At 42.9% G+C, this 16,488-nt stretch overlaps 1 protein-coding gene across 1 annotated transcript in view; it reads right to left on the reverse strand.

The window, feature by feature from the left end:
* The window catches only part of CACNA1B (calcium voltage-gated channel subunit alpha1 B), a 1,161,590-nt gene that overhangs the window by 365,257 nt on the left and 779,845 nt on the right, over positions 1-16,488 (reverse strand). Inside the window, exons 9-10 of the mRNA XM_029613506.1 lie at positions 11,018-11,080; positions 9,984-10,073 (exon numbers count right to left, since the gene is read on the reverse strand). Of these exons, the coding sequence (XP_029469366.1) occupies positions 9,984-10,073; positions 11,018-11,080 (153 nt within the window). The remainder of the gene's footprint in view (positions 1-9,983; positions 10,074-11,017; positions 11,081-16,488) is intronic.

The raw sequence follows: 16,488 nt of genomic DNA on the forward strand, positions 1-16,488 counted from the left end.
AGAGAACATTATATATATCCTCCTTTTTTTGTATTGAGTAAATTTTTAAAATTGCTACCATAGTATTTTACATTTACATATGCAATTCCTTTTAAAATGACCTCCTTAGAGTGTAGACTGCTGTTTCTTTCAAGCATGTGATTCCCTTTGGGGCCATTGCATTTTGCTATTTTCCAGTAGAAGGAACCTTATCCTAGGGCTGCAGGTAGGCTCTTACTACCGCTACAGTGCCTGCAAGAGACCTCTGGTAAAAGGTGGTGATGGGGGGTTTACACTAAGAATACACTTCTTCTCTCTGCCAGAATGAAGACCATCATGAGAACCGCTTAACAGTTTCCTAACCAACATATAGGCTTAACTTAAACACATAGTTTATTGTACTAAAATATGTTACCATACTATGATGGCATATGTTTAATTTGTAATCTATACCACTTATAATTTTCTTTATCGTGCCTTTCTGTAAACCGTTGTGATGGTTATCTAACTTAACGATGGTATAGAAGAGTTTTTAAATAAAATAAATAAATAAATGTTGCACCTTGAGGTTCATTAATGGGGAAGATGCAGGAGGATAATAGCAAACAGCTACTTCATCACCGTTTATGATATTAGCATCAATAATCCTTAGGTGACCCCTGTCTGGGTTCACTAAAGTGTAATATTTGGCAAAATGAAGAATTCTCTGGCAACGGGAGGTTCAGGATTTAGTAGAATTGGTAATTGATAGGAGGGTTCTTCCTCCAAAGGAAATGAGCAAAGTGGAGAGGTGTCCTGTATATGGTGCTCCCTCGAGGCGCTGGGAGGGGTTTTGAGGAATCTGGTTTGAGGGGAAGATGTCTTGTTTGGGAGCTCAGACCCCATTGTGGTGCCCAGTCTTGAGTAGCTCTAGTGATCCACTGGAGACAGAAATCTCTTTCTGGCAAGGGATGCAGGCCTCCTGGAAGGAGTAGGACTCCTAACCCATGGGAACACTATTCTAACTGGGGTAGTCTGGAGCTAGTGCTGGAATAAAGGAGAAGAGGTTTTCTGACTGTCAGTGGAGCCTGAGGAAGAAAGAGGTTCTAGTGGTAATCCTAAGAAAAATATTTTATTGGGTGACTCAAGCTGCATGAGAGAAGAGCGAGTAATATGGGGTGGATTTTCAAAAGTACACGCTTGCGTCCATGTGCGCGCGCGCAACCCGGTGCGCACACATGGATGCGCGATTTTATAACAAGCGTGGGCTGGCACGCATGTTATAAAATTCCGGGTTGGCGCATGCAAACGGGGGGGGGGGGGGGGGGGAGCGGACTGGGGGGGGGGAACTTTCCAAAGCCCTACCCTAACCTCCCTTCCCTTTCCCCTATCCTACCCTCCCCGTATCCCTATCCTAACTACCCCTATTTTTTATGTTTTACCTTTTGCTCTTGCAAAGGAGCAGGAGCAAGTGGGTGCTGGCGCGTGCGATCCCCCAGCACAGCGGCAAATGGCCACTGTACCGGGCGCCTCTAGCCCCGCCCCGGACCGCCCCATTTTAAAGCCCCAGCACTTACACGCATCACGGGGTTTACGCACGTGGCCGGGCCTATTTGAAAATGGGCCCGGAGCGCGTAAGGCCCGGCCACGCGCATAAACCCCGGGATTTACGCGCCGGGGTTTTAAAATCTACCCCTACGTGAATTATCTAAGAAGTTGTTTCTCCTGTTCTATTGTATTTTGGATTGAGGCTAATTTTTCTGCCTTCTTGGACTTTCAATAAATTACTTTTTCTTGGTGTGGAATACAGCTTTGCATTTGCATTGATTTTGTTTGGTGATCCCTTCAGCCCTGCAGGTGAACCCTGCTCCCTGTAACATGAATCCGAGCATTTTTCCAGAGGCCACAACAAGTTAGCTAGTGCTTGGCACAGTCTCTGAAGGTGACCCCAGTGAAAGGAGGTTACACTTATATGGGGGCAGGCGAATGTTACTGATAATACTACAACCAATCAATCAGAAGATATCACCAAAGAATTTGCCAACTGTCTGGATTTTCTCTGGATAGTACAGATATTTCAGGAGATGTCTGGAAGTCAGAAGGAGGGGGCTAGAATGTCCAGAAAATGTCCGGATTTTAGCTCTCCAATCCATCTGCAGTCCACCCAGCCAGAAATCATCCTCCTGCCCAGTGCTGGTGCCTTCAATTAAGTGAACACTGTCCCTACTGCCAAGGTCAGTGTGGTACTTCTTCTGAAGCTCCTGTGGCATGCAGTTCAAACATCAGCTGTTTGAACTACAGGGGCCTCCGCAGCCAATGTGCTTCAAACAGATGAGGCCACCAGCAGAGCGGCAACATCTAGTGGGCTTTCAGTAGAGTCCATCCCGCTCACAGTAGAAGATGAAGGAGGCCCAGTGAGCCATAAGCAGAGCCCATTTTGCTCACAGCCAAAGAGTGGTGATATCCGGGGGCCATGAGCAGAGCCCATCTCACTCATGGTGGAATATATGGAAGAGAGAGGTTGGATAGCTGCCGAGTCCATCCCACCTGCAGCTGAAGCGGGAGAGGCTCAGAAATGACCACATGTGAGCCTATGTGACTGAGAGAGGAAGGGATGTGTGTGTGTGTGTTTGTGTATGTGAATATGTATGTGAATAAGAGATTGGGAACCTGTGTGTGTGTGGGTGTATGGGAGTGAGGGTGTGTGTATGTGAGTTAGAGATTGGGAGCCCATGTGTGTGTGTGTATGGCAGTAACAGATTAAGAGCCTGTGTGTGTGTGTGTAAGGGAGTGAGAGTGAGTGTATGCGTGTGTGTAGTATGTAAGAAATTGGGAGCCTGCATATGTATACGGGAGTGCAAATGCACGTGTGTGTATCCAAGTAAGAGACTGGGAGTGTGTGTTTGTGTGTATGTGTATGGAAGTGAGGTGTGTATTTGTGTGTGAGAGAAGAGCCTGTGGGCAGATGTGTCTATGTGTTAAGAGAGAGAAAATGAAGGGAGCCTGTCAGCAGGGGTGCATGAGTGTGTGAAAGAGAGAGAGGGAGCCTGTGAGAAGGGGTGTGTGTGCGAGAGAGAGAGCCTGTATGACGGGTTGTGTGTGTGCATGCAAGAGAGAGAGGGAGCCTGTGTGTGTGTGTGTGTGTGTGTGTGTGCAAGAGACAGTGGGAGCATATGTGAGGATGTGTGTGCGAGGGAGAAGGGAACCGGAGATTGCTGGGGGGGAGGGGGGATGGAGGAGTGAACCTTGGGAGGAATGTACACCAGAGGCAGTATGGACAGTGTTCACTTCATCGAAGGTACTGGCGCAGGGTGGGAGGAGCTGCAGCCCGGACAAAAAAGTGCCTCAAATGCAAGGAGCTCAAGCTTTGCCGGCAGAAGAAGATGCACCCTTTGAGTAGAGAACCGGCAGGGAGTCCAAACCCTGCTGGCCAAATATATGAGCAGAGAATGAAGCCTGAGTGTGTATGTGAGGGAGAGAAAGTCAGTGAGTGTGTGAGAGCCTGTGTGTGTGGGAGGGGGAGGTAAGCCAATCAGTGTGATAGCCTGTGTGTGTGTGTGTGGCAGACCCCCCCCTGGTCTGCCACCAGATGGCCCTAGCTGCTTGATTACAAAAGTAGCTTAGTGAGACTTCCATTCTTTTTCAGCTTCTCCCAACCTGGAGGACTGTGATTAGTTGTCTCAGGGTACATAGTGAGGTGATCGTAAGTGCGGTGTGGTCACTTTTAGTTTGTCCTTGGACAGGGAAGTAACTGCTTTCTTTTCCCCTACTAAGTTGGGCTCCTATCCCAATTTAAGGATTTTTTTTTTTTTTTTTTTTAGAGAAAGTTCCCCTCAGTACACTCCCTGTCTGAGAGGTTTTGGCTCATATTTGGATGAGAGACAGATTTTTGCTAGAGATAGATTTTTCCTTCAGAGAAGTCACTGACCACTGAAGTTCACGAAGAAGGACCAAGGATCATGGAGACCCGACACCCCCCCCCCCCCCCCACACACACACAGGATCTCCACCCAAAGGGACCAGGATACAGGCTGGGTGACCGATATTTCACAATTGGACTCAGGTACGATTTTTCCGGTCCTAAGGGGATTCCCCTACCAGTAAGGTTTCCTTGGCCTCCTGGGACAGCTTATGCACTTATAACATAAGTGTTAAACTCAAACCCAGGAACCCGAGAGAAAGGACACATACCCAGAGGAAGATTAACAACTGTAAGTCAGATAGCTGCAATCTCACACATTTGGATAAATTGGACTTTGCTTTAACTTTAAAGAATCAGTAAACTTTTATTTTGAACACCCAGTATCTTGTCTTGCCTGTTTGTCCTGGGAACAGCATTTCTGTTACTAAGGAAGAAGAAGCTAGAAACACACCACCATCTGGGTTATAAGCTTAACTTTCCCCACAAAAAGGACCCACCCCTTCGGACAAAGACTGATGGGAGAAGTGCTAGCCAGAGCAGCCCCAGAAATAGGAAATTAATTTGTGTGTCCTTGGGAAACAGCATCCTCCCCGACAAAGGGTTACATATTTGTGAAGGGGAGGGGGTTGTGTGTGTGTGTGAGAGCCTGTGTCTGGAGTGGGAGAGCCAGTGAATACGAAAGAGCCTGTGTGTGGGGGTGAGAGGAGGAAGGAGGAAGGAGGAGGAGGAGGAAGAGAGCCTGTGTGTTCGTGTGATAGAGCAAGAGAAAGCCAGTGAGTGCGAGAGCCTTTGTACGTGTGTATGTGAGGGAGAGAGACAGCCAGCGCATAGGACAGAGCCTGTATGTGTGTGTATATTAGGGATAGTGGGACAGTGAGTGAGAGAGAGCTTGTTGGTGTGTATGAGGGAGAGAAAGCATGTATGAAGAAGACAGAATTAGTGTGTCTGAGAGAGCCTGTGTGTATGAGTATATGTGAGAGAGACAGAGCCAGTGATTGTGGGAGCGTGTGTGTGTGTGTGTGAGTGTGTGTGTGTGTGTGAGTGTGTGTGTGAGTGTGTGTGTGTGCGCGTGTATGAGAAGCAGGGAGGAAGAGAGAAAGTCTGTGAGTGTGAGAGAGTCTGTGTGTTTGAGAGCGGAGTAGTGTGCATGACAGTCAACATGTGTGAATGAGAATGAATATGTATGTTAGGGAGTTTGTATATATAAGAGAGAGAGAGGATAAAGTATGCACCCTCTCTCCCTCCCCCCCACCCTCCCACTTATCCATGATAATCTCAGGGTGTTTGGAAATCTAAATGTTTCCAGGTATGGAGAGCTGGGATTAGTTTTTACACCTATTTTTGTTAACTATTGGACTTTATCTGATGTGTTTGCTGTTTTGACATTTTATTGATGTTTGTTAAATTTTTACAAATTTTAATACAAGTTATTAATTATTGGATGATAGTCAATTCAACTGTTTTGAAATACATATCCTTTTTATTTGTATGGTTTCACTTTTTTCTATATTTTATTTTATTTTAATGGTTTAATTTTTTAATTTTTAATTTTAATTTTTCTTGATTTTATTGTTTGATGTTTTATCAGGAATGAAGATGTTTGTTTTTTTTAGTTTTGCACTATATACAGAGTTTGACTTGTTGCAGTTTCCAATTGTTTTTGTCTGCACATTTCTATTTATATATTATGATCTCCTTATTCTTCATTTGGTGAGGGTTGTCTGTGTTCTGCATGTGTGACTTAGGTGAGGTATTGTGTGTGGGGGAATGGCTGGGGGGAAAGGTCACACAAAGCTGTAAGCTTTGCCTAGAGCAGGGCTTCCCAAATTGTGGGTTGGGACCCCAAACAGGGTCAAAAAATGCTGAGCTTGGGTCACAAGTGCCTCAAAGAGCAGCATATTTCTTTCAGGTACCAGCTGCAGCATTAGTAGTGGAAGTCAGTAAACACACTCGCAATACTTGCAGCAGACCTGCCCTTACATGAGTTTCTGTGGTAACAGTAAGCTCTAAACAAGAAGGGATCCAGGCTGCCAAAGGACCAGTGAGCTTGCACTGACTAACAGACCCAATGCTGACTTTCATTACTAAGAATATAAAAAATTGCCATGCTGGGTCAGACCAAGGGTCCATCAAGCCCAGCATCCTGTTTCCAACAGAGGCCAAACCAGGCTACAAGAACCTGGCAATTACCCAAACACTAAGAAGATCCCATGCTGCTGATGCAATTAAAAGCAGTGGCTATTCCCTAAATAAACTTGATTAATAGCTGTTAATGAACTTCTCCAAGAACGTATCCAAACCTTTTTTGAACCCAGCTACACTAACTGCACTAACCACATCCTCTGGCAACAAATTCCAGACCTTTATTGTGCGTTGAGTGAAAAAGAATTTTCTCCAATTAGTCTTAAATGTGCTACTTGCTAACTTCATGGAATGCCCCCTAGTCCTTCTATTATTCGAAAGTGTAAACAACCGATTCACATCTACTCGTTCAAGACCTCTCATGATCTTAAAGACCTCTATCATATCCCCCCCCCCCCCCCCTCAGCCGTCTCTTCTCCAAGCTGAACAGCCCTAACCTCTTCAGCCTTTCCTCATATTACCATTTGCAAATCACAGTTGGCTTTGGGACAGCCAAGGGAAGAGTGTGCTGAGTGTGCACAGGTTAGTGGAGATTGACACTTCTGTCTCCTCACCCACTACTGAATCTATCCAAGAAAAAAAATGGTGCCCCTGTCAGCAGCCTGCCCTCTCTTCCCAACAGTTATCATCCACCTTTGGCCCAGGGTCAAAAGGGAAACATTGCTGACCCTGACCAGGGGAATGTTTGCCAAAGGGACTATTTGAAGGAGGGGTTTGAGTGTTGGATCACCTATTTTTTTTATTATTTATTTAAAAAAACCTATATTCCACACATTTTCAAATGTTCAAGGCAGATTACAACTAAAATGCTCATAAAACATATAAACATCACATAAATTAGGCTATCATAAAATGTTAAGGCATAATTAAACACATCTATAAAATTTAATCAGTAAAATACATCTATAAAAAAAGCATGATCCATGTGCCACCAAAGACTGCCAGCTGCATTAAAATGAGTAGAGTGTCTTGACTACACAATAGTCTGCAGAAATCATGGAATAAAAAAAAAATGTTGATTATACAATAGTAATATCTGCACAAATCTTATAACATTGAACAAATTACTGCCTATCATTAAATGCTTTTTTTTAAATAGTGTGTCTTTACTGCCTTTTTAAAACCAGAGACACAAGTTAATGATCTAATTTTATCAGGAAGTTACTTCCACAAATAAGGACCGATAACTAAAAAAGCAAGCATGTTCATGTGCCTTGAATAAATGCATGGTTCCAAAAGATGGGAATTCTAGCAGACTGTGGTTAGCTGAAAGTAGTGTGCGTGGGGGGAGGAGATACAGCTTTAAAATAGCATGCGCCCAGGAAGAGTCATTAAAATATAACAATTTGAAAACTAGTAAAACAATAATGCACCATGATATTGGAACCTATTCATGTCATAAATCTATGTGCATTACCTCTGTTGCTCAAAATAGCTAAACTGTTAGGACAGAGGACTCGGCAAATTATAATGGCAATCAGTAAGTGTATATTAAATTTTATTTAAACATAAGTTTCGTATATCAGTATTATATAAGGACCACTATGTGCTGTGAACATTACAAATTAAAACCAACAACTACGAATCACTCCCATTACACCAATCATACCATTCATACCATATATCCCAACTTACCCCTAAAAATCAGTATACTAACAATTCTTATACCATAACCAACCAATGTTGACATGCCCAACATATAGCGTACAATAAATCTCTACAATGTATTATATCTGGTAAATACCTATGATGGTTTAACCATTAACAATCTTGTAATAACAAATTGCCAATATAATGTTTGTAGTACATCAACAAGATTGTTGATGGCTAGAAATTATCCTAGTATTTGAGATTGGGACTGTTGTTTAAACCTTGAACCCTGTTAGAGACGGCAACTCCCTGAACCCAAAGGACAAGGGCTGGAGACCTGTGAACCTTTTGCTATGGCTGATATTATGCTGACAGCATAACATCAGTCAAAGAGAGATTTTTGAAAATGAGAAGGCATTCCCATTTTGTTTTTTGGGGAGGGTTTTTTTGATTTACCCCTCCTCACTGGGAAACAAGGCTGGGATGTAGTACAAACATTACATTGGCAATTTGTTATTACAAGATTGTTAATGGTTAAACCATCATATGTATTTACCAGATATAATACATTGTAGAGATTTATTGTACGCTATATGTTGGGCATGTCAACATTGGTTGGTTATGGTATAAGAATTGTTAGTATACTGATTTTTAGGGGTAAGTTGGGATATATGGTATGAATGGTATGATTGGTATAATGGGAGTGATGCGTCATTGTTGGTTTTAATTTGTAATGTTCACAGCACATAGTGGTCCTTATATAATACTGATATACGAAACTTATGTTTAAATAAAATTTAATATACACTTACTGATTGGCACCATGATATTGGAAGCCAATGTAATGAGTACAGGGAAGGTGAAATATGCTCACGTGAGCCTTTTCTGGGTAAAAGTCTGGCTGCAGAATTCTGAATTAACTGCAGTGCTCTAATTGAATTAGTAGATAACCCAATAAGTAAGGCACGTTACAATAGTCTTAACTTATTAAGAACTAGGGCTTTGGAGCACAGCTCTGAAATCATGAGCTGGCAGTAGAGGTTTCAAATGTCTTGGTTTGGCAAAAGAAGATTTTTACTAAGGAGCTGATGTAGGGCTTCAGAGGCAGCTCCTGGTCTAAAAGTACCCCAAGGTTGCAGACAGTTGTAGACACTTCGATGGAAAGACACTTTGATGGAAAGATTTTCAAAAGTGAAAGCAGAAGGGGCACCTTGTGGAGGTAATCTTCTCAAGATTAACATTTCAGTTTTCTCTAAATTTGCTAAAAGATGATGGTGTGAAATCCATGATCTTATAGTGGAGAAGCCTAAATTCAGTAGATCATTAGTTGCTGTCCAGGTGGTTTGTTTAGGTATGAAAAATTGAATATTGTCAGCGTGCAATTTATAATTTACTCCTAAATAGGATAGCGAGGTACATAATGGGGAGGAATAAATATTAAATAACACTGCAGAGAGTGTGGAACTTTGTGGTACTCCTGAGAAAACATCATGCCAAGTAGAGGAGGAGTTACCAATACAAACTGTCTGTGATATGGTGGACAAATATGAGATAAACCACCTGGAGAAGAATTGGCTATGGAGGGTGAGGGAGGGCTGGCAGAAGATCAAATAGGAGATTGTAAGGAAGAGAGGGGATCAACTAGGGGATGTGAGGTTGGAGGTGAGGCTGGGATTGAGTGAGACTGGAGGATTGGGTGAGAGGAAGGGATGACAGAGGATCAATTGGGGAGTCATTAAAATGGCATGGAGATAAGAGAGGATTAGCTAGGAAGATAGGAAAGGGCTAGAGGGGGTGAGAGAGGGGATGGTTTGGGAAGGTGAGAGGAGCTGTAGGATATAAGAGAGGATCAGCTGGAGGGGATGCAGGTTGAGTGAGGGGTTTAGCTGGAGTGTGAGGAGGATGAGAATGTAGTGATTGCTGGAGGGGGATTGCATGTTTGTTGATTTGTTTTGGTAATCTTCTGGGGTCATATACATTTTCAAGTGGTAAAATGGGGATATATTGGCTCAAAGTTTGGGAAGTCATGGCCTAGGGCATCTAATATCCTTGCACCGGTCCTGGGATGGTAGTGGTGTGTAAAGGGGTGTGATATAAGGTAAAAAAAAAAAATTAAGTTTTCCTAATGATGGGGATTGCAGCTATTACTTAATTGAAATTTTTCTGACTGTTCTAAAGGGATGTTGTTGGTATTTTTATATTTGGGATCATTTGGTTGCACCTCGCTTTGTGCACAGTTTTCTAGTAATAAAGCAAGTAATACAAGTTTTTTTAAAATAAAAAGTCATGTGGAAAGACAAGGGTGAAAATGTTACTCCATGCATCCAAGTGTTCAGAATTTTCACAGCTGGAAGTTGTCAACCCTACTCACCAACAGAACAAATATCTGTGAAATGGTCTTCACCCTCCTCAGCATGGATCAGGTCATTCTTACTTTTTTTGATCGTAGCTCTTTTCAGCACTAAATAGAGAGAAAGAAAGAGAAGAAGCAGATTATATATATTAAGTGGTGATTCTTGACTATTTTAGTTTTCATGCTGACCTGCAGAGATACAACAGAGGCAAAAGCAGACATTAATCTTGCTTCCTAAATCTTTACTATAAATAACAGTGGTTTGAGCTAGATCTGTGGCTTGGCAGCAGTCGCTAGCATGCATGATCCTAGCACTAAGAGAAAAATGAAAGTTCTGGTCTCAGAAGAGGATTCTCCAAGCCTTGGGTCACAAAAGAACCTAAATCACCTAAAGCAACTGTTCTGGAAGGAAGGGGCAAAAAAAATCCAAGAACAGATATTTATATAAATTAACAGCTGGTAAATGCAAGGTCCATATTCAGCCTCTGTGTGGCTCAGCTAGTTAGCCGGATAAACTTAGTCTATATATTCAGCGGCGCGGCTGTGCCACTAGATATATCCAACTATCTTAAAGTTAGCCGTATAAGTTTATATGGCTAACTTTAGGACAGGCATATGGGCTGACCAGAGTTAGCCAAATAAGTTATCAAGCTAACTCTGAATATTAGAGTTAGCCGGATAACTTATCCGGCTAACTCAGCTCCTCCCAATTATGCCCCAGGCATGCCCCTGACTTATCTGGCCAAATTTTAGTCAGATAAAAAGCTATCCAGCTAGAATTTAGCTGGATAAGTGCCCAAATATTCATTTAGCCAGATAACATCTTGAGTTTTCCATCTACATACTGCTGAATATTGTCCTTTGTGTGTCCAAGTTTTAATATAAGTGTGAGAAATATCCCCATAGTTTCCCTTCTGGGAGTGCAGTGCTGTGTGTTCAGAGTGTGGAGGACACACTGCCTGAGAATATGGACAGCTTTTGCCTTTACTAAATAGTCTCATATTTGCCAGCATCAAGTCTTTCTGTATCGTTAAGATTTTAATTAGGGGAACATTTACCATCTAGAGGAGACTTCTCTTCTGCATTCTTGTCTTCTTCTGCTAACATAACTTCTTCTGAAAACGCAAAATGAAACATCTTAGCCCAGATGAGATGAAAAAACAGTTTTGTATTTTATAAAGTGTTTGGCAGTACCTGATTTAAGGTGGGCTGCTAGAATTTCATTTCCATTGTAGGTCAAGTTCATAACCAAAACCACCCCAATCAAGTGACAAATAAGACTTGCTTAAGTCAGGGGTGCTTAAACCAGTTCTACGGGTGCCCCCCTCCCCATCCCAGCTAGTTGGATTTTCAGGATACCCCTAATGAATATGCATGAGATGTATTTGCATGCACTACCTCCTATGTATGCAAATATTTCTCATGCATATTCATTAGGGATGTCCTGAAAACCCAACTGACTGGGGGGGGGGGGGGGGCGTAGGACCTGTTTGAGCAACCCTAGCTTAGGTTTTAATACCTGCCCTCATAGCTAGATGTTCAAAGAGCAAGATGCCTTGGAGGTGAAGTGCATAACCACAGTTATGGGGTAGATTTTCAAAGGATTTAGCCACCTAACTTTGGGCCTCATTTTCCAGAGGGATTATTTTCCAGAGGGATCGCACACGATAAGGGACCAAAATGGGGGCGGAGTCGGCCCCGGAAGAGGAGGAGTCGGGATGTCACCGGGGCCGACTCCGCGAAGACGCCGCGGACGACGAAAAGGTAAGGCCCTTTTCGCGTCTGAGTTCGCGCCCAATAGCTACACCTTCTATGGTGGCGCTATTGGGTGCGAAACCGGCAGCGATCGCACCGCGATGGTGCGATCGCTGCCGGCTAGCACAGGCCCGCCCCCCATTTCGGCCCCCCGCCCCTCATTCCCTAAAGTATCGCAGGCCTGCAATACTTTAGAAAATGAGGCCCTTTGTGAAAGCAAGATAGGAACTTGGCACTGATTTTTAATGTTAGGCTCTCGCATTTAGGAGAATAAATAAGTAGCCTAAATCTCAGGTGCCCTATTTTGGCCAACTAGATTTAGGTGAATTTTCAGCCTCAAATTTAAAGCCTTAAATTCAACTAAAGTTTTTCCTATATTTAGGTAGCTAAAATTTGGCTACCTAAGTAAGGCACTCAGATCTTTTTGAAAATACACCTCTGTATGTGTATCTAATACAATTTACTTCCTACACATAGATGTTCATACACACAAACATATCAGTAAAATCTAATCAACATCTAAACCAGGTGGTAAGGTAGCAAAACAAATTTTCAAAGGTTCTCATGCAGATAAGCATAGATTTACCCACATAATATGGTCATTTGAAAATTGCACCCCCTCCATGCAAGTAACTCAAATTGAAACCCCTCTAAATCAGAACTCTCTGGATTAGCCACCAAGATCATCCCTTATGGTCACCGCGCTGTTAAATACTGCATGACATCCCAAAGACTCAGTACGAAGCTCAGCAGTCCTACTTGATCATAACCTCAGTATGGAAACACACATATCCAAATTAGTAAAACCTCATTCATACATCTGTGTCAGATCCATCAACTACGAAACTATTTAGATAAACACAATCTGCTACATTAATCCGCGCACTAATCGCCAGCAGAATAGAATATTGCAATTCTTTATTCAATGGCACCTTCCTATACAATTCAAATGCCTCTAGCTCCTACATAACATAGCAGCAAAAGCATCTGACCACATAAAACCTTTTCTATCTCAGCTAGACTGGATACCAAAAGAGAACAGGATCAAGTTCAAAACACTCTGCCTCATCTTCAAGTGCATGAACAAACAGGCCCCAAACTTTCTCTTGCAACTTTGCCCTTATGCCTCCTAGCGAGAATTCAGATCTTCCCAACTGGCTCTACTTTCCACCCCACCTCTGCTCCTGCACCAGTCTTTGGGCCTTTAGCTGTTACATACCAAACATCTGGAACATTCTTCCATTATCCCCAGCTACCCCACCTTCAGGAAAAAAGCTAAAACAGACTACAACACCCCCATCCTCAAAGACCTTCACTGGCTCCCCATCCCTTCCCGAATACTCTACAAAACACTTACCATCGTACATAAATCCACTCATTCCTACAACTCCAACTGGCTTGATATTCCTTTTAGCATTGCTGAGCCTAATCGGACAGAACAGCTAACAAAGGAACCTTGCTTGTGCCCTCCCTGAAAATAGCACACCTCTCTTCCCCACAAGTCTCCATCTCGAACCATGCTCCTTCAAATTTAAAAAGAAACTAAAAGCATGGTTGTTTAAACAAGCATATCCTGATTAGTCAACCTCCCCCTATTCTTCCTTAGCCACCTAGTCTGTCTCTGTCCCATGTATATTTGACCATGCAGTTAAGATGTTTTACCCATGCATATATTATTACGATGTTATGTTGTCACATATATCGACAATTTTGGAGATTCACCTTATGTTAAGAGTTTTTATCTTGCTGTTGCACTGTATTTCTACTCTGTTCTTGCGTGATTTCCCCCCCCCCCCCCCCGTTTTTCTCCCTGTTAATATGTACTTTCAAACCTGCTGTTCAAATGTGAACCGGTATGATGTCTCCACTAATACCGGTATAAAAATAAAGCCATCAAATAAATAAATAAATAAATACATTTTTAGCCAAGCATTCCCAATTGAGGCTTCCTGTTCAACATCCTAGTTACCACAGAAGTATTCCTAGTTCTACAACATCAACAAAATAACCTAAATATGAATCTGGATTTAAATATATACTGTAGATGCTCAACCAATATTGTTTATTGATCTAATACTATTGTAACCTACTTTAAATTTATTGTAATCTGCTTTTGAGACCATTCATGGTAAAAAGCAGAATATCAAATGCCAGTAAATAAATAAATAATAAAAGAAGGCACGGTTATGCTAGGAGAGAAAAGTCTGCACAGTGATGCATTTTGAAATAATCACATGAATTTTTGGGTGTTTAATTTCAAAGAAAGGAATGAGTTCTCAAAAATTTTAATTACTTTTGATCCAAAGTGGACACAAAATTGTACATTGGAGGATTCAGAATCTACAATTAGATTTTTCAAAAGCCAAAAGTACTTTTAGAATGTAGGTCAGCAACAAGCTAGCCAGTTTCTCACATTCCTTAACTCCTGCCTTAAGTGCCACATTAATTTGGCCAGTTCAGACCCTAAGCAGTCGAGGGCACAACATACCTGCTTCCATATAGCATGGCACCCTTCTCTAGCTTGAAATGGCTGCCTGAGCTTTGGCCTTGCACAAGAGTCCTCAGGACAAGGGCAACTGAAGTTGGGCTGGCTGTGGCATCCAATAGCCACAATGGGGGTAGGGTCAGTTTTGAGCAGGATATCCTAATGGGTTTTTAAAAGCCAAGCACAGGACAACTCAGCCTCTTTTGATGACCCTGCATGCCAGCTTACTCCGCATATAGAATGTGCACTCCTTAGTAGATTTTGTTAGATTTGAGTACAGGGCTGTGATAGGGGAGTAGGGTAGAGCAGCGGAAGTGTGGGGTATCTTCTCAGGTCACAACTTTGTAATGGTGTATGATGCATTCAAGAGATCTATCTGGGCATATCTTATAATTAACATATAATTTAGCTATCTGGCTGTTTACATTATTTCAGTGAAGTTTGTTCAAGTTAACTCATAATGGCAGTAAGATAGGGAATCCACTCTTGTGCATCTACAGCCAGGGCAGGCTCTCCATGCATCACAAGAATGAATGAATACATAAAGTTGGGAGGAGGAAGGTCTGGCCATCACATGTTTGTATGGGGCCTCCTTATCCTTAGTATATGTACAGCCAAAAAGGTGACATGGAAAAGGAGATTTGGCATTCCCTTCAGAAAAACCACTGTGTCCCCTCATATTTCAATGGAAAACGGAATGAAACTCTATTCACCTTCACACACCACTCTGGCAGCAGTCTTCCCCAGGTTGATGGTGTCTCTGTTGGACAAGAGGTTCTTATCTTTCCAGCTGGACTATAGTCCTTACTGTAGTAAGCCTCCAATGCTCCTCAGTGGATCTGTTTATGTTAAACAAACTAGCCCTGAGCTCCTCAAGACTCCTTATTGAAATTCTTTCAACAAACTAGAAGACTAGACTCCTCCCTGTGACCTTTTGGAGCCATCTGTATTCTACCTCCAAAACCCAAACCCTTTGGGGGAAGGAATTTTCTTCACTCACAGTTTCCAACAGATACTTTTGGCACCATAAGTGAAATTTGATAGGTGTTACATAAAAATAAGAGGAGGTCAAACCATTTCAGTGTCCTTCATAGATAAAGATAGCGACTCCCCACCTTGGGGCAGTAACAGAAAATGATGCATTGCCTAATAACAGTTTTATAAAAATTGCCCAGATGGACCCAGTTTATTATTATGAGAATTTTAAATGAAAAACAAATAAAAGCTGTGGCTATGTCATTCTCCCAAAACAGAGTCTCCTTGTTACTGACAGTATGAACCCAAATCTTAGAGGGAAAGGGACTATAGGAAATGGGGGTATAAGAGTAAGGGGTGAGGTGGGGGTGGAGCCCAAGCCAACACTGTACATCTGGGCAGGGCTATGATTCTAAATACACAAGTAGTGTCATATAAGAGTCCTAAACTAGTGAAAGCAAACATTTGGCATATGCAGTACATGATCCTAAAACACAAATGGTTACTTGTTGGCAAGTGATTTTAATTACAGGTTTCAGTACAAGTAATAATGCAAGATAAGGTGGAATAAAGCTCATTAAGTAGCAGTGAAAAGGCCCACTTCAGTGTACTCTGCTAACAGATGTATGAATAAATCTATCTGAATCCCATTGGTAGATAACTCTGCACTGTTGCGCGTCCTGGCCGCGTGGGTGCTGCGACCGGGCCTGCTCACCTCGCGCTGCCTTCGACTAGTTCCGGTCTCGTCGCTGCTGCCAGCTCTCGGCATTCCCTATGCTCCCCACGCTGCTCCCCAGCTTCCTCCACGCCGCAGGCCTCACAGCGGAGCTCCCGTCAGGGCTCAGAGTCTTTGGCTGCCTTGGCCCCGCCCCTAGGCGCACATGCGGCCGACATCATTCCTTTTAAAGGGACCAGCACGGGAAACCCAGCTCAGCTGCCTGGTGATGTCACATGAAACTCCCTATAAATAGCGAGGCCCTGTCCCCAGGACCTCGCCTTGGCAATCAGGTTGACACCGTGGTGTAGTAAGCTTTCCTAATCCTGTTCCAAGTGACTCCTTGTTCCAGCGTCTCCTTGTTCCTGAGTCTCCGTGTGTTCCTATATCCTTACTCAGGTAGTACCGCCTCGGACTGATCTCTGGTACTGACCTCTGCCTGCCTGACCATTCTTTTGTCTGCTGCCTGGAACTGACCTCTGCCTGCCTGACCATTCTTTTGTATGCCGCCTGGAACTGACCTCTGCCTGCCTGACCATTCTCTTGTCTGCTGCCTGGAACCAACCCTCGCTTGCCTTGACTACGTTCGGACT

Source organism: Rhinatrema bivittatum, chromosome 8 (assembly GCF_901001135.1).
Source record: "Rhinatrema bivittatum chromosome 8, aRhiBiv1.1, whole genome shotgun sequence".
NCBI lineage: Eukaryota > Metazoa > Chordata > Amphibia > Gymnophiona > Rhinatrematidae > Rhinatrema > Rhinatrema bivittatum.